The sequence below is a fragment of the Dermacentor andersoni genome, chromosome 3 (genome assembly GCF_023375885.2).
Source record: "Dermacentor andersoni chromosome 3, qqDerAnde1_hic_scaffold, whole genome shotgun sequence".
Lineage (NCBI taxonomy): Eukaryota > Metazoa > Arthropoda > Arachnida > Ixodida > Ixodidae > Dermacentor > Dermacentor andersoni.
Genome location: NC_092816.1, coordinates 42,537,544 through 42,556,457, shown reverse-complemented (window position 1 = coordinate 42,556,457; position 18,914 = coordinate 42,537,544). Strand labels below are relative to the sequence as shown.

The 18,914-nt window shown below is 45.8% G+C and overlaps 1 protein-coding gene across 1 annotated transcript; it reads right to left on the bottom strand.

The window, feature by feature from the left end:
• Nucleotides 1-2,499: 2,499 nt before the first annotated feature.
• LOC126516807 (carbonic anhydrase-like) lies at nt 2,500-18,050 on the bottom strand. Its single transcript, XM_072286817.1, has 7 exons — nt 18,043-18,050; nt 13,437-13,615; nt 10,931-11,110; nt 9,387-9,544; nt 8,682-8,771; nt 3,670-3,978; nt 2,500-2,616 (listed from the first exon to the last, which is right to left on the bottom strand). Exons 1-7 carry the CDS (start codon nt 18,048-18,050, stop codon nt 2,500-2,502), a joined length of 1,041 nt encoding a protein of 346 aa, XP_072142918.1.
• Between the last annotated feature and the right edge of the window lie 864 nt (nt 18,051-18,914).

Genomic DNA, 18,914 nt, shown 5'->3' with positions numbered 1-18,914 from the left:
TGTGTCACATACCCCTTGTGAAACGTCCTAAGGGACTGTCCAAGAATGGGCAGATACCCAGTGGAACATACCAAGTTGCACATAGCAAATGAGTATCCCAAGTTGTCTATATTTCGAGGACGTGGCCAGTGGCACTTAGCGAGTGGCCCGAGTTGTTGTCTACTTGGCAAGGTAAAACCAGCAAAGCAGGGAGAAGAGTGGGAGAAGGCGGCGAAGAAAGCTTCGCTTCAAAACTTCATTGGTTGCTTAATGACGTCTGATGAGCAGGCGGCCACAGTTCAGAATCGGCGACAAACGGTGTGCGGTGAGGTGCTGGCGATAGCTGGCGTACAAGTGTGGTTTACCAAAACATTACCGAGGCGTCAAAGATCATTAGTACGTCACGCGTGACCCTGGTAAAGCTTGCGCAGCATTTATTACAGCTGTTGCCTCCATACTGATAGTCCGGAAGTGAACGAACAGCTTTTCTTCGGTTCAACGTTCATGTCTGCTTCCTGTTCGTGCATGCGTTCGTGGCAGCGATATTTATGACAGCGTAGAATAATTTGCGCGGTAAGTCCATTTTAGAGTAAACGCTCTACTACGCCATGTCTCGCAAGGTCATTGCTGTGTTGGCAACCCTGTGTTCTCGAGTGCAGACTGCGGGTAACTGCCAACCAGAACCTGTGTGGCCGGTGTGGCGGACAGAGCCTCGCCTACACCGCTGGCGAAGTTGTAACCGTTGTAACGCCTAACTATGCAACCCCCCTGTGCGCCGCAAGCTAGCGGCTTAGTTAATAAAGATACAACAGTCATTCATCGCATCGCAATGACCTTGAGCCGCCGGAGCGCAGGTGTGGCAGGTGTGACGTCACGCCACATGATACGCTGCGGTGAGGCGTCGCCGTTGCGGTACCACGTGACTAGGGGAGGGCTTAACTATATTATAGTTTAACGGTTGCTTCGCCGGCGCTCAGTCGCTCAGTCTCGCCATAGATGGCGTGCCGGCTGGGCCTTGTGTGCGTGAACTTCAGCGCAAGCGACAGGCTGAATCCAATCATCCAGTAGATATAGCTGGACGGCAAGCTACGAAATCTCAAGCAAAGACAAAGTTGCCTACTGAAACGCCGGAGCAAATGGAGGCCAGATTAGCATGTTATAGAGAAGCTTACCAAGCGCGGAAGCGTGCCAAGATTGAAGCTACTGCAACAGCCACCGTCATTCAGCAACACGAACAACAAGGAGAAGGAGACGAAGTTCACTAGGATCGAGGATTGGGCGAGTAGTTATAGCATTCTAAAACTGGTACAGCGCAACATAGAAAGGAAGAAACAAGCCAAGCCGGCCAGATGAAAGTTTTAAGTCAGCGCTTTGTTCTTTCATCTGGCCGGCTCGGCTTGTTTCTTCCTTTCTATGTTGCGCTGTACCAGTTTTAGGAGGAGACGAAGCCGTGGATGCAAGCAGCGGCACCGACAACGAACGTTTAGACAAACCACACTCTTCGGCTGGCGGAAAGCTCGACTGCGACAGCCACGTTTCACCGCAAGTTCACGGACAGTTCGGCAGCGTGTGTAACGTGTGTGGAAGAGTGTGGCTTAACTTTAATGAATCGCTGTGTGGATAGCCTTTGCAAAACCAAGCCAAACACTCGTGTTAACTAGGTTTACAAGAAAAAACGTGAGTCTATACCGCACTTCTACAAAGGGAAGTTTGTTGATGTACTAGTAACAATAACAGCACAGGTAACTAACTTGGAAAACCGTGTACATTAATACTTATGTAGGTAAAACAAGCAATTGTTCCCCCCGTCCGCATATTGTGACTGAGCATCAAGAGTTGGGATCACTCGACAGAAAAAAGGGAAAAAATACGAAACACACACACACGTACAAAACAAAAATGTCAACTTTACTGGCTGCAGATTATACACGTAGCGGAAATACGTGATGCCATCTTAATTTTCCGACTACATTTCAACTTAACCCATGAGTTTCTTCTCTTCCTGTCGTCAAAGAAGTGCTCTTAAAATGGCAAGATTGGAAACTCCATATGGCCCTTCCTCACTACAAAAAAGCTAGTATGCCACATTCTGAGGAAAGCTTCTTCCCCGAGGGCTGTCATATGTTCCGTAAGACACCGCACCATAATTAAACAAATTTCTTGTGCCTGATCTGACGTTTAAACGCTAATTTACATATGCGTGTAGAAGATGCAGGTCAAAGATGAATACACCAACTGCAACCCAGATGCCAGACCGAAGAATGCGTAACGTTGAACTTAATTGTGCTCCTATTGTCATTGCGGTGAAAGTATGAAAAGTTGTACGCGCGTATTAACAAAACTAGAGCAAATATATTTCATTCATAACAAATACAAGTTATGTATAACGCATTTTTCTTTGCTTTTTCGCTTGTTACGTGTGTGTCATGTCAGTGCTATTAATAAATCGAGGATGCATTTGTGCCGTTACGACAAAATACGAAGCTAACGCTGCCGAATGAACGGCTCTTCCCGCGAGTGTCAGAAGGGACGAAAGGAAGAGATGATCTTGCGACCGTGCAGCCTCTGCGGCGGTCGGAAGTTGTCCGAGAGAAAGCTGCTCTTGGTGTGCCCGCGAAGTCTGCGCAGACGGTGCAGCTGAAAAAGTTGGAGAGAACGCGAACTTAGAGCAAGAGCTTATTAGTTGCGCTTTCTCAAAGTCATGCTAGCGTGATAGAGGTGACGCAGAAGGAGACAGCCAAGAAGTGAACGAGGAACTTCATTTGTTGTATCTGCGCACGGTTCCCAAACTGGATATTCATAGGGAGATGGTCAGTCGAAGGGTTCCCAAGGCTCTGGAGCATCCCGAGATGGGGACGTGCGTTGCACCGCCCATACCCTCCCTCCCGACCTTAGACGTGGCGTCTCTTCAGAGCACATTCTTTCTTTTTTTTATGCGAAAGCGTTAAATGGCCCATTGAGCGAACAAGCCGGCTGCGTGTGCAGCAGCGAAACTTCCCACTGAATGCAACGTCACGTGACAGTGGCTCGCACTTGCTGGCTTGGGCCTCGGCGGAGCAGAGCCGGCGAAAGGGAACGCCTAATACCAGGGCAACGCGTGAGGGGAGAGCGCATCGCCGCGACGCCACGTCAACCGCGCTCTCGCTCTCGGAAGCCTGTTTTATCCGCGCGTTCCTTGTCCGCGCAAGCTCCCGACTGCGTTCTAGCGGCGCCTCGGTAAGGCCAAAACAAAACGCGCGAAGCGTCTCAATGCACTCGCTTGCCCGCGAGGAGTTCATAACCCGAAGGACCGCCTAGCAGCCTTTAACTGGACATTAGTGCTTTCGCATTCAAAACCCATGAGAAATGCTATAGGTCTGCTCAGATTCCTCTTTTTTTTTTTTTGCATAGAGGTAACACGGAAATAAGCTAGATAACATGCGATACGATTGCCCGAAATTTTCAAGGGTGAAATTATATATTTTCATTCGAGCTGGCGACATCGGCATGTGTTCCAAACGCACAGATTTTATTTCTTTTTTAATTTCTTTTTTCTGGGCACAGCTAATCTTACTTTTACCAGATAGTGTGACAGTAAGCCCGTTAGAATGCTCTGTCTGTATCGAAGCGAAGCGTGTTCCCGTGTTCACGGCCATTATAAAACTCCATGACTGCATACACAACAACTCTCCGTTGTGGCGGTGTGCTTACCAGCGCCTCGGAGATGAACGCATTCTTTCTGAATACAGTCCAACGCACGGACTCCGTGCAGGGGGGAGTGGTTAGCGAGCCGCGGTAAGTGTAGAACTCCTGCAGGTCCGCTGGAGGCATCAGGCTGTTCAGCGTCAGCGGGAACGACGCACCCTTGGCCGCGCTGGACCCGGAGCCCGTCAGCCGGCGCACCATCCACGGAAGCAAGCGGCGGAGCGAACGGCGGCGTCGCCGGGACGGCGCCTCGGACTCGAGCGCGTCCAGCACGCCGCGCATCGCCCTCACCGAATCGAAGTTCACGAACGTCAGCTGCGACGGCAAAGTCGTTGACGGGTGCTGCAGCTGTTAGCTTTTTACTGCACAGTGCTCTGCTATGACCTGCGCTCTTTCTTTGCGGAGTCGCACAAGTTTTGATGCCGTGGTAGGTGGTTGCGCTGGATTACAGCGTAGGGTTACTTTTGCACACAGCTGTGCACGATAGTCACGGTACGCTTCGGAAGCTGTCACGTGCGCGCGTACTCGCGGTTCCTTTGTTCGTCAGAGCCGGCTTCTTGGCAATTGTAGTATTTATGTGGGAAAGCCCGCCCGAGTGAATAGACTTGCTGCTCACCACGCGCTGAAAAAACACGTTATATTTATATGGACTGCTGAAATGTCGCTGTACGAGCTCAGCTTGGAGAATAAATGGCGTAAGGGAGGCTGTTGCGGGAATCACGATGGATTGGACGAATCGGGTTGTTCACAGCTGAGGAGGCAAAATAAATATGTGCAGTGCGAAGACGTGGGATATTACGGCGGAAGGCGAGAGTAGGAAGTTGAAGCTGTGTTTTTAAGAGCCGAAATGCTTGTACCATACGAGTAATTGATGAGAATTGATCGCGTCACACGGTTTTGGAATGATCCTATGGAGTGTTAGATTAGCTTCGTAAGGGCCAGGTGCACTACTGGCGTGTTCTATTTTCGGGAGTGCGAAAACGTTATAAGCGCAAAGAGAGGAGCATGCAAACACATGGATACGACGGTGAAATGGAAGCGCCTGATTAGCGGAGTTTGCAATGTCACTAACATATGACGGGTCCACGTCAGATCGGAAGAAAGGCAAACACCGAAATATGCCTTTCGTTATGCTGCAACTAAAATCGCTGTAAAGGTTACCTTTCTTAAAGGACTTCGCCCCTTCGCAACCCCCCTTCACTTCACCGGCGCATGTTTTTTATTCATTTGTTTTGTATTCGCAAAGTTTTATAGCGCAGCAATAAACCCACAGTTGCAGTTAAGCGCTCGCACTTGTGTGAGTTGATGTTCCTCAATGTGTCGATAATAGGGGTATGCGAATAGTGATTTCGAGACTGAATCGAAAACGAATCTAATAGTGCCATAAGCGAATCGAATCGAATAGTTTTCGAATAATGAGCAGCCGTTATCCCAATTAATACAAAACGACGTTCACATCCCAGTATTGTTAAGGCTAGCACGTTTTTGTCATTACATAGTGCGTTATTAAGCGTTGCTTACTAAAAGCCCAAATGGAGCATTAGAAGCAAATGGTACTTCCTTCGCACGCACAGGGCTCTTCAGAGAGTGGGATCGAGTTAACGCTGTACAGCATGCAAAGTATGGCTACCTCAGTGACTTAACCTGCTCGACTACGCAAGTTCTCATGTTTTACGTATATACTATACCTGCGGGGGTGAAAAGTTACAGCACTTTTGCTCCAATTTTAAGTTTATTTGCGTGCAGTTGACGTGCTGAAATGTTCGAAAAGCATTCGCAATTACGAACAGAGACTTCGATTTGAAGGCCGAATCGCATAGGGCACTGCAGTTGATTAGTTATTCGATAGTTTTGAATATTCACACACACCCTAAGTCGATATAAAGTGGACCTTTGGACCAATAGCGGCGGCCAACCAATAATTCCTCAAGAATTACCAAACAAAGGCAATGCTGAAAGAAAGCAAACTTTACTCTGAGAAGAACTGAAAGTTGGGGGCGAATTTCTACGAAATACGCACGATCGGATATATAGCACGCGCAAGGGAGACGACGAGAGAAGACGGTTTGACGGCACGCCGCCGGGTGACGGGCTATAAGGCGTTGCGCTATGTACTACTATCCCCCGAGGGTGTGAGATCAAATGCCGGCCGCGGCGGCCGCCTTTCGATGAGGGTGGAACAAGAACGCCCATGCATTGGGTGCGCGTTAAAGAGCCCCAGGTGGTCAAAGTTGATCTCCCCCAAATACGGCGTGCCTGCATAATCAAACGGTGTTGGCACGTAAAACCCCAGAACATAAATAATTCATAAGCCTTGTAGTGCTCTCTTTTTATCTTACGTCGTCGTCTTCCTTGTGCTATTGAGGCAATCTTCATTTTGACCGCGCTAAGATTTTTTTTTCGTCCTTTTGTACGCACCACTTTACAAAAGTAATTGATTGCTGCCAATCCGATATTATCTCGAGTGTGGCAGCCTGTATTCGCGTGAAGGTCTTGGCTGTGACGGAAGGAACCGTTGCGAAGGCTCAAATGCCACTAATGCAAATCTCGCGCCATCATCGCGCTCGTGTCTGCAGTCGAATCTTTGCCAGTCGCCACCATAGTGTCAAGGTCACTCCGAGCACAACGAGCTTTAAAAATTAAATTATGTGGTTTTACGTGCCAAAACTATTTTCTAGTTATGAGGTACGCCGTAGTGGAGGACGCCCCTCATGCAAGGTGACAGTCCACGCAAGCGCTTTGGCGTTTTGCTTCGCACTAAGAGACCAGAAAATAAAGGTTGGGCGAATATTCGAATAGGAATTGAATATTACTCACCTTAGCTATTCGTATTCGAAAATGGACAATCCGGTATTTTTTGAATATTCGGAACCAACCAAATATATGGAATAAATGACCGTTGACAATAATGACTCCATTCTCAAAATATACTGAACAAAGTATCGTAAATTGTCAGACGCGAAGCAGCAACGACAATATTTTCGAGGCAATGCTGAAAGAAAAGGGATAATAATAAGCAAGCTTCGTTCTCGGTTTTGCGGTGGAAGCCTGTATGAGGACCGGTGATTTTTTGCTTGTAGTCTGCCATTCAGTGTAGCCACCGCGGCATCTCGGTGGCTATATGGCGTTGCGTTGCTGGAGCTCGAGGTCGCAGGTTCGATCCCGTCCGCGGCGGCAGTGTTTCGATGGGAGAGAAATGCAAGAACATTCGTGTACTTAGATTTAGCCGCACGTTAAAGAACCCCAGCAGGTCATAATTAATCTGCAGTCCCCCACTACGGCTTGCCTCATAACCTGATCGTGTTTTTGCACGTAAAAAACCCAGAATTGTCTTTTTTTTGTCATTTAGTGTGTTTTTTTTTTGCCAGTCTAGTCATGTAGAAATCTTATCTTATATGGAACAGCCAGTGATGGTTTCCTTCCAGGTGGCTCCTTTTCGTGTGTCTACAAAACACAATTACTTTAGCAGCTTTCTCTTTCTTTCTTTCTCTATTTTTTCCACAACCGCTGATCATGTTGCCGGCAAGCATTTCTTTACTTAATGTTTAGGTACCTATAGCTATATCGAAAAAAAAAATTCACCGACCATCACGATACACCCTAATACATAATTTCAGCGCAGCTGTATAGGTGTTTTCATTTCGCGATATATTGGCTGGCGCGCACAATCTATCTCGTGCGGCAAGTTGCAAACGAAGCGAAGCATTGCGCGGCTGCCTCGCTAATCGGGAGATCGCGCGAGAGGCAGCGCGTGGGTGACGCGTTGGCGCGATTCACAGCAGCCGCCGCCGCAGACAGATCTCCGCTCATGCGGCGCTTGGTTTCCATATATGGTACCGGTGGACGCGCTCGCAGCGTGCCCTATATATCGATGGCGTCATCGGCGAACAGACGGCGGCGCGCTACTCCGGCCCCATCTTGTAGCGGTCGTCGCCGCAGAGCCCGTCTTGCGCGGAACTACGCTTTTCTTCTCACGCTTTCGCCGTACTATCCTCCTCTGCTTTCCACCTCGTGCTCTCTTCGCTATCGCCGTCTTTCATCCCCCGCTGCGCTCTGCGTTCACTCTTTCCTCTTTCTCTGTGCTCATTCGCTCGGTTATGCCGAGGGACGCCGATGCTCAAGGCAGGCACGGGCGCCTAAGAGCGACACTCTGAAATATTTCTGCTGTAAATATATGCGTCTGTACTTGAACTATTCGATTCGCTAATTGCTGTTCGCTAATTGCTCTTCGTTTTCGATTCATGTTAAAAAAGTTAACGTTCGCCCACATCTGCCAGAAAGTAAAGAGGATCGAACGCGCACATTATTTCGTTAAACACGCAAATTCGCTGCAAATTCTTTGCTATGGTGGTGCCCGCGTTACATGAATAAGGCATACAGATGGCCGGACCATGTCATTCACTTCGTTATGCAGGTCGTTTCTTCATAAAGGCATTAATTTGTTGTCACAGCTTCCGATTTATTTATATAGATACATACCCATTAAATGCATAAATGACAAAGTGATGATGCCGACGCGTTAAGTGCTGATTGTCGAAATCGGTTCATGCACGAATGCCTTCCACTTTTGCTCCATGAAGTATCATTGGCAGCGCAGACTATCTTGCCGAGCATGCATCTAGAATGCAGAGTAGGAAGACGATGCTCTTCGCGCGCTCTTCGTAGTAAATGAAATTCGCCATTGTAGTTATGTTATAGTAGAAGTAAAGCCAACCAGCAATTACAAGTCAGTCTATGACTAACTCCACATATCAAAACGTTGGCCCAGACTCCCTCCTGCACTTTACCTTGGTTTATTTCGTTTTATGCACTGTCTGTTTCCGTCTATCAATTTATCCATCTTGGGATTCTGAAGAACTTAGTATGATTTACATCTTGCGGATTACAACACCATTAATTCTTTCTTTCTTTTTTTCGACTCACACATTACCTCCGAAATAGTTCGTCAATAAAAAAGGAATGGTAACGACCTTCAGCGTTTATCGCTGCAGAGAATGAAAACGAAAAAAAAAGAGCACCTGATAGAGCGTTGAGATAATGGCAATCCTGTCCGTCTGGTCCGGCTCATCTACGTTGGCGTACTTCTCGTTTGTGTACACCAGCTGTGCCTGAACAAAGAAAGAGCCAAGTGATAAATTTGATTCGGCCAGCTGGAGTCTACGGCAATGCTATCTGTCTGTCTGTCTGTCTGTCTGTCTGTCTGTCTGTCTGTCTGTCTGTCTGTCTGTCTGTCTGTCGGTTGGTCTGTCTGTCTGTCGGTTGGTCTGTCTGTCTGTCTGTCGGTCTGTTGGTCTGTCTTACTGTCTGTCTGTCGGTTGGTCTGTCTGTCTGTCTGTCTGTCTGTCTGTCTGTCTGTCTGTCTGTCTGTCTGTCTGTCTGTCTGTCTGTCTGTCGGTTGGTCTGTCTGTCTGTCTGTCTGTCGGTTGGTCTGTCTGTCTGTCTGTCTGTCGGTTGGTCTGTCTGTCTGTCTGTTGGTCTGTCTGTCTGTCGGGTGGTCTGTCTGTCTGTCGGGTGGTCTGTCTGTCTGTCTGTCTGTCTGTCTGTCTGTCTGTCTGTCTGTCTGTCTGTCTGTCTGTCTGTCTGTCTGTCTGTCTGTCTGTCTGTCTGTCTGTCTGACCTATCAGGTCTTGTCTGTCTTTTCTGTCTGGTCTTGTCTGTCTGGTCTGGTCTGTCTGGTTTGCCTGCCTGCCTGCCTGCCTGCCAGGGTAGACTTTCCTACCCACCTCCATGGGGTATGCGGTGCCGTCGAGGCGGTGTTCGGAGCCCTGCGATGAGGTGGAACCCCAGTGAAACAGCGCATGCCTGAACTCGAAGGTGCCCTGCAGATGACCGCCCCGCACTGTCCTCTTGGTCTTGTCCGCTGGCGAAGGCCGGAGGGTCACTGCGTGGCGCCACGTCAGGTCGCGTTCTTTGAAGATACGAAAGCTTGACATTAACATGGGACTCGGACGTAACACGGCAAGCTGGTGAGACGTCTGTCGACTGAGACACCCACATGGCAGTGGCGTGCCAGTATAGCCGGTATGAGTATATTGTCACGTGGTGGTGACGTTAAGAACACAGTAGCGATACTGTGAAAGGCAAAAACTAACTTTTATTGGGCGAACCTGTGCCCACAAGAACAGGCTACACTTATAGCACAACGATAGCGGCGAACAAGGTCGGTGATCGTCGGAAATCTGATCAGCGGGTCAAGCGCGTCGGTTTTTATAGAGCAGTCATCGAATGTTCCAGACTAATCGTTGGGACCCGCGTGCCTTCCACATAGTTCTACACCATTCGCGTCAGGCATTGAAATCAGATAACACAAGGTTCGGCGACAACAGACCGCGGATAGAAGCATCGATAACTTTCCAGAAACTTCGGATACATGCAGGCGCGTTCCGCGCTGTGTGATAGCATTTGTTAGGCGGCGAAGCGTGGTCGCCCGATAAAGATAAGTACACGTGTCAATATGGGGAGTGGTCACATGTTGTATGCATGTGTGTGCGTGTGCGGGCGATTTTTAACGATCGAGACAGGTGGACGAAAATATACATACACAGTGATGTGATACGCGGAATTGGGCATGCCTTGCTTAGATAGTTGTTAGAGCCTTTAAGACTGTATGGTAGAATAAAACCTGACAATTGTTATTAAAACTGCGGTGAACATTAGTAGGACGGTCTATTAAAAAAAAAAAAAATTAAATTATGGGGTTTTACGTGCCAAAACCACTTTCTGATTATGAGGCACGCCGTAGTGGAGGACTCCGGAAATTTGGACCACCTGGGGTTCTTTAACGTGCACCTAAATCTAAGTACACGGGTGTTTTCGCATTTCGCCCCCATCGAAATGCGGCCGCCGTGGCCGGGATTCGATCCCGCGACCTCGTGCTCAGCAGCCTAACACCATAGCCACTGAGCAACCGCGGCGGGTACGGTCTATCGCCGAAGAATATGACAGATAATTTTTTTTTATCGTTTATGATGGAATCCAACTAAACTTCTATAGACTCTGGTGATATTTTTGAAGACTTCCAGATCAGGGAACGACTGCATTCGTAAAAAAAAAATTGTTAAGCGTGACGCAGCTAATCCGTGATCCTTCCGGTTAACCAGTTTAGCCACTTAAATTGACGATTAGCTGTAGACAATGGACGAGCCCTTTCACTGGTTCTCCTTCCTCGTTGACCGATAGAAGCCATCGCTTTTTATGTATTACACAAATATTGGTGAAGGCGGGAAAACGCAGAGTCATCAATAGCAGCGACAACAGTCCCGCTCACGTGACAGGCCGTCGTTGTGCACCGTGAAGTTGCGGAGCGGGACGTCGTGGGCGTAGAACTGGAGCGGCTTCATGCCGATGTCCTGCACCACGCTCAGCGTCTCGATGTTCACTGGAGACTGCTGCGCCCCGCCGCACGAGTTGTGCTCGACGCATTGGAACTCGGGCCACGACCACGACTCTGCACGGAGGAGGAAATTTTTGGAGAGCTCAGGCAGGCAGACAAGCAGAGGCAAGGCAAGGCATGGCAAGACAAGACAAGACAAGACAAGGCAAGGCAAGGCAAGGCAAGTCAAGGCAAGGCAAGACAAGGCAAGGCAAGGCAAGGTAAGGCAAGGCAAGGCAAGGTAAGGCAAGGCAAGTCAAGACAAGGCAAGCCAAGGCAAGACAATGCAATACGATGCAAGACAAGGCAAAGTAATGCAATGCAAGGCAAGGCAAGGCAGACAGGGCAGGCCGGGCAGGGAACGCAGGGCAGGGCATGTCAAGGCAGGGAGGGGCAGGCAGGTGAGTAGGGCAGGCAGTAGGCAAAGCAGACAGGTAGGCAACGCAGGCAAATCAGCCAAAGCAGGTCAAAGCAAAGGAGGAACTTCAGGTGCAATAATATGGATATCAATACCATACAGAAACCACGATCTACGTAACTTCATCCGACATTCACAATTTCTTTTCTAGTTTATCTCCGGTTGATTAGCGCTCAGATCACACACGGTGATCACGTGTTTCATCGATTTGTCTTACGTAATTGCCTGTCGTTAATGTTCCCAAGCAAGACCAGACATAAAACTCGTCGGACGGTGTTATAGTATTCGGTGTCTGGCAGCAACAGTAAATATATGTATAGGCAACTATGAACCTCTATGCCGTCATCATAAAAAAAAAAGGGATTCATAGGTCGACAGTAGCGGTAAACATAGCATTGTCGAGCGGATTTATTTCAAAGGTTTTAAGCGGCCTGGGAACACCTGCAATCGACTGTGAATGCCCAGTTTGTTAAGTTTACGAATAAAGGAGTTGTTTTTCCTAACCTAAAATCACATGCCGTTATCTGAAAGTCAGGCACCCAAGAAGCCGAGCCGAATGAACCGATTTTGACAGCTGTCCGGCTACGACAATGCGCACCGTTACGAAAGTTTCTCAGACCTATGGTCACTTGGACGAACAAAAAAAAAAAATGCTAGCAATGAACGGTAAACGCAAAAACTCTATTTAAATTGTCAGAATATCAGAATAAAAACTCAGTCAGTACTGTACATTTCCTATTTACAAATCTTTACTGAAGACTCCATTTTCTGAACAGCTTTTTCAATATTTCCATCTCAGTTTGTGACAACCTGATACACTGATGACAAACCGTCTATCCCGACTGTGTTGTTATTCAGACTAGATCGCAGAAAGCGATCTCTGTGCGAAGTTTGAAGCACAACATAAACGATTTTTTTCCGTTATCGAAATAAATGTCGCGATAAAGTTGGCGTCACACTTACGGTCATTGTCATAGTTCCAACAAGGCTGGCCTCTCGCTGGGAGGTAAAAAAGAAGAAAGACAGAAAATAAGAACAAAATAATAAGGTCACAAAGACAAGTAACAGCCATAGCCAACGTCAGGGTGAAAGCGATAACCTATAACGTATAGCCGAATTATTGCCCGATTCCTATGTGTACGGGATCAGTCGAAACCGTTAGAGACGAGCAGAGCTGGGATTCGGACAATAAAGCACTTCAAATAGTCAGATACTATCGTCACGAAAAAAAAACATTCAGACGCAAATAATCAGACAAAACGCTTTCTTTTTTCAGTGTCAGCACAGTGAGCCCCAAATGCCATCGCATAGAACAGAAACGTTTACACGTTGCAGCATGACATAAATAATTAAATGTTCACTCGTTAGAGATTGAGTGCACAGATTGAGCAAGCCAAGGCAAGCAGGGAGCGCGCAAAGCGTGCAGAAGGCAAAAAAAAAAAATGTCGTCTGCAAAAAAACCAGACGACATAAGCAAGCAGGAAAGAAATTGCTGCGTAGAGGTCACCGAACCACGTCGACCTGCGAATATCACAAAAAAAAAAAGAAAAACAGAACGATAATATATGCGTAATTTGTGCTACAAGCGAGTTCAAGTGTGCGAAGCTGTAGTTAGTTCGGGTTCAACATTATAGAAAATTTCAGCTACGTGTACGTTGTAAACAAATAGGCGTGTTACCGGCAAAAAGAGCAGACGACAAAGTCGAGTGTTCTTAGCTGTTCGCTGGTTTCTATACTAATATTTGCCATTAATAATAAGAACCCGACCACTAATATTAATCTTGCTTCAGAGAAAACTTGTGCGATTAAAGTCAGTCCAATTTTTGTCCCGCACTGAAGCTGACGACAACGCCGCTTCATCTTCGTGACATCACGTTCTACAACTCGTCTGTACCAGAGTGCACTAAAGCCAGCGCCAGCAGTGCAGACGACAGCACGAAACGAGGCTGGCGACACAAACACTGAGTGTGGCTCGGCACACACGTCTTCGCCCTCTGGCCTGGGCTGCTGGCATAATATTGTAATCTAGTGCCTGGGCGCACATCGTAAACGGTGTGACAATCTCGTTATAAGGTGGCGTGTCGACCGGTTCGTCTGGAACAGTTACCACCAACTGGTAAGTCCAACCAAGCGCTGTCCTAGCACTGTCCACATGGAAGAGCCTGCGAAGAGAAGTTTACACACGCAAGCTTACCCCACTACACAAGCGAAAAAAAATTGGCGAGTTTCCTGCGCGAAAGTATTCCTTCTTTAATGCGATTCTCATTGAATGAATTAACTTTGTACAAGACGACTTCTCAGCTACCTGAGAAAAGGAGAAGGTTGGTGGGAACAGCTACAAAAATAAGGAAATAAATCGAGAAGCTATAAATTGTTGGGCGAGTTCTCCTCAGATATGACATCTATGTCTACAGCGCACCTCTCTTTTGAATTCAGAAACATGACAGATGTATGCAAACATGCCACCCGCACGCGGTTTCCATTTTTTCAGAGCTCGCAGTGCTGGCTGAGCGCGGGATAGTCGTTTCATACTGACAGGCGGACTCCACCTGTTTTTGTTGCGTTCACATAAATGCTTTATACGTGTCTAGCTACACGCACGCAACCGTGCAGACCTTCTTTCTTTCTTTCTTTCTTTCTTTCTTTCTCTTTCTTTCCTTCTTTCCTTTTTTTCTTTCTTTCTTTCTCATCTATCTTTATTCTCACCGGAAAGCTACTAAGTACTGTTCTGCCTCGCAATAGAAACTACCAACGGCGATGGCTTTCGTCTTAAGAGGAAGCTTTAGCTCGGGCGCTCCTACATAAATACATGTAAAAGGAGAATTCGCTTGTCTCGGCAACCACTGCACCAAATTTAGTAAGTTTGCGCATTTAAAACAAAAACTTAAAATCTAGTAACTGTTAGTTTCGAATTTTTTTATTTAGGTGGTCAAGTTTTTATTAAAAATTGGCAAAAATCGAAAATTTTCGAAAAACAAAACTATCAAGTTTACAACTCCAACTCGGCAACGAAAAATGATCAGAATCAGAATCAGTTTATTCAAGACAAAAATGGGGATAATTACATAATAAGTATATACAGAAGGAGGTCCCGTAGTTAGAAACTGAAATGGGACCTCCTGTGCATGATGACTAGAATTAATAAAACAACAATGGCAACATGGGAAATTTTTGATATTAAAGGTTTTAGGAGACAAGGCATAAATGAACAGAGAAGCAGCAGATGGATGTATTAAACAATAACAAAGCTTTGGATTAGACAACAAAAGGGGAAACTACAAAAAATAGCTTAAGAAAAAAAAAATGAAGTAAAGAAAATGCGAGAGACATATAGAGAAACAAAGTGAAAGTTAAAAATATAACGCATAGTACACTCAAATGGGAAAGTCGGAGGAAGCTAAGAGAAAATACTTAAGTTCTGTACGAAACCTGTCAGATAATACAGATAATACAATTATGTGAATTGCATATGATAGCACATCTAAAACGGACAAAACTGATATGGGCACATGAATCTCCAGAAATTCAGTAATGTGGAAATACAGCTTTTGCAGAACCCTTGTACACAACGTAACAACATCACGTAAGATGTAAAATCACATACCGAAATTGTCCGCTTTCAATGATCTAATGGATGCCGTTTACAGAACTGCGATATATGGTCTTGATGCAGAGCTATGAATTTGTAAACTTCGTGCTTCTATTTTTTTTCAAGCTCCCGAATTTTTGATAATTTAACAAAATACAGGACCTAAATAGCAATTCGGCTTCTAAGTCACTAGAATTTAACTTTCTCTCTCAAATGCAATAAATTTCATTAAAATCGACCCAGGGGTTACCTCAGGAAGACGTTTTTGCGTTTTACATGTATTTGAATAGGCCGCGTCGGAGTTGGGCCCGAGCTAACGCTTCCTCCTAAGAGGAAGCTTTAGCTCGGGCCCAACTCCGACGCCGCCTATTCAAATACATGTAAAAACGCAAAAACGTTTTTCTGAGATAACTCTGGACCGATTTTAATTAAATTTGTTGCATTTGAGAGAGAAAGTTAAATTCTAGTGACTGTTGGAAGCGGAATTTTGATTTAAGCTTGAAGTTTGCTAAAAGGATCTTCAAAAATTTAGACGTTTGAAAAAAATAGAAGCACGAAGTTTACAAGCTAATAGTACTGCATCAAAAACAGATATCACGATTCTGTAAACGGCATCCATTAGACCATTCAAAGCGGACAAATTTGATATATCATTTGACATCTTACGTGAATTTGTTACTTTGTTTACGAAGGTTCTGCAAAAGTTGTAATTACACATTACTCCATTTTTCGAGGTTCATGTATAACATATTAATTTTGTCCGCTTTAGATGTGTTATCAGGTACAATTCACAGAATTGCGACATCATTTTTTCTTGCTGAGTTACAGAGTTGTAAACTTGATAGTTTCGTTTTCTGAAAATTTGCGATTTTTGCCAAATTTTTATAAAAATTTGACGACCTAAATCGAAAATTCGAAACCAACAGTCACTAGATTTTAAGCTTTTCTTTTAAATGCAGCAAATTCCGTCAAATTTAGTGCAGTGGTTGCCGAGCAAAACGAATTCTCCTTTTAATGTATTTAGATAGGAGCATCCGAGCTAAAGCTTCCTCTTAAGAGGCACGGCAAAAAACTGCGTACAAAAAAAAAAAAAAAAAAAAATTGCCGAAGATTGACACGTAGCAAAAGTTGAGCAAGCTTCCGTGTAAGCGTTGTCGAGCTCACTTTACGGCGCATTGTCCTGGCATTCCCCGATCTCAGGACGTCGTTGTTGATGCTGCGTCTTCGAAGAATTGCCGCATACTTACCAGTGGCTGTGACCACGAAACGCAAGTCACCAAGCTCAAGTTGACGTTCTTGTTGGGCGCTGGCAAAGCGATAACACCGTGCCGATGACGATGACACTTCAAAACATGGCACGTACCCATAATGGGGGACGGGCCAAGAATTGGGTAGTCGTGTGCACTGTCATCTTTTGCTGTTGTTGTTGATTTTACATGCGATATTGAGATAGCCGGCCCTACCTGTAGCCAAACTGCCCAATTTTTATATTTATTAGAAAAAGGTAATGATCAGGTCAAGGATGATAAACATGAAAAGAACAAAAGAGTAGTGTGTATCTGAGAGGTGAGAGGAGATGAATGGGTGATTACACTTAAAAAAATAACTATAAAAGAGCAACTTAGAACGGAATGAATTTAAAAGACTTAACTAGTAATTGAAGGAAAGTAAGAATGAGCATGATATACGTTTGTTGCCTGAATGAAATCACACAAAGCGTCTAACGCATCCCTGTGGCTAGAATCTGGAGCCTAGGCCCCTAGTAATACGCTGCTACCGATAAATTCAAGCCATGCTTACTAAGCGGCGCTTCAAGAAGTTTTTGTGCAATAAACCGGCGACAGATTTGAAAATAACGAGCAATAGATTCAATTCCCTCGAAAACATGGCACTATAGGGGCGCTATCACCAGAACATGGCTGCGTAAATATAGATTTAGCGTGGCAATACGGTAACGTAAACTATCAATCGTAACATCAACGCCTCAAACCTGAGGCGTTGGAACTCAGTCGAGGACGTTGGGGGTGGTGGTGGTGATGATAATTACCCTATAATATGGCTCATACCCACCCTGGGTAATTGGTCGAGAATCGTGCACCTATAGCCTTACATAATATTTCAAGAAATTACAAATAATATGTGATATATCTTCCTGATCTTCGTTTTCATCTCAACTTATAAAGATCATGTCACATGATGTTCACGTCGAGTCCTTAAACCATGGCGCATACGCATGACGGGGATCGGCTAGGCAACGGAAATTCTGACCGCAAATAAATTTCAAACATTGTAAAAAAAAGAATAGTGAAATCGCAACCCCCCTTCTCCGTCCGCTGAGCAAATTGGCTTTTATTAAGGAGTTTAGAGGAGTTACTGACAGGATAGAGGAGTCTTACCCTCTCATATTCGGTTTCGCTTGTGGTTACATCTGCTTTTCTTACTACATCTTGCCACCCCCTTGCATTCTTGACCTAACCCCCATAGTATGCCAGCGCCTCGAAACCCAATATTACTCGGTCGGTAGGGCCGGGTATGTCGATCCTATAGTAGCTTCAAACTTCTCAGCAGCAGCTTTCGTGTCGCAAAGCGAACTCCGACGTCTTGTACACAGAACGGGATGCCAGCTCAATGCACCTGCTCGAGTTTGTTCGCAATGCTTCGGACATTAGCGTACAACTAAATCAACACCACTGTAGCCACAAAATCAGGTTCAGATCAATCATGTTTTTATTTATTCGTATACAAAGCACGGTACAAGAACACAACCAGTGCAATAAAATAATGGCGCTCACTAGCGTCAAAAGTGTGTATATGGCAGTTTTTCACAATCAAGAAAAAACGAGCTGAACACGCTGCCAAGTTCAAGTGGACGAAAGAAAGTACACAGTGTCCAACTTGCCATTTCATCGCTGCTCGCTCGAACCATGGTAAGCGGCTGCAGAACACTTTGTGGACATAAGGCATTGGTGTCTCCTGTGCCACTAGGCAGAGCTAACTTACCGGGTCATTTCGCGTGAATCATTTAAAACACAGAGCTACCCGATAAGAGGCACCACAGAAAGTGAAAGTCCCAGCGTAAACTACTGTGCTAACTTGGGAGATAGTGCGTTAAGAGATGTTTCGTCGAAAGACCTTGAAGGCAACAAGACTTAACCATACAGCCTTCGCTCTTCTAGCTTTAACTAGAGATCCAATCAGAAACGCAGAGGCTTGCAGGAGATCCAGTCACTGATCAGCTGCTTATGCGTACGGATTACCTTTGACTTACGATCGCAAAATCGGAGGCTTGAAGCCTTTACACAGCGTTTTCCGCAAGAATTGAGTCTACATAGACATGAAAAGCCTTGCCGTAGGTGGGGCCACCAACACTGGAAGCGATATATCGTGACTCTGCGCTATCTTTGAGCTGCACGACTTTTTGTTGACGAACCGGAGGAGCCCAACAGAGCCTTCAAGTAAGCGGAACACTTTTCTTACGAACGACGAAAATTGTTGTCGTTATCGTAAGCATTGTGTTACCGTGTTACGCACCGTATGGTGGGGTTAACAATTGTAATTTCGACAGCAGCATACGTGATTTGACAAATATTACAGCGCTAACACATACAACCACAAAGGAACAAGGACGAGACACAAGCACTTCGGCGCATGTGCCTCGTCCTTGTTCCTTCGTGGTTGCATGTGTCAGCACCGTTACATTTGTCAAATCAAGTATGCACCAACTCGCCGAGAAATAAGTTTTAATGAAACAGTAGCACACCGTGCGCGTGACACCGAGCATACATAATCCGAGTACGTCTGCAGTCATGCATTTGAAGAAAAATACAGAAGCGTGTATAAATAAATGTTATCACTTATACTCTCGTACGTAA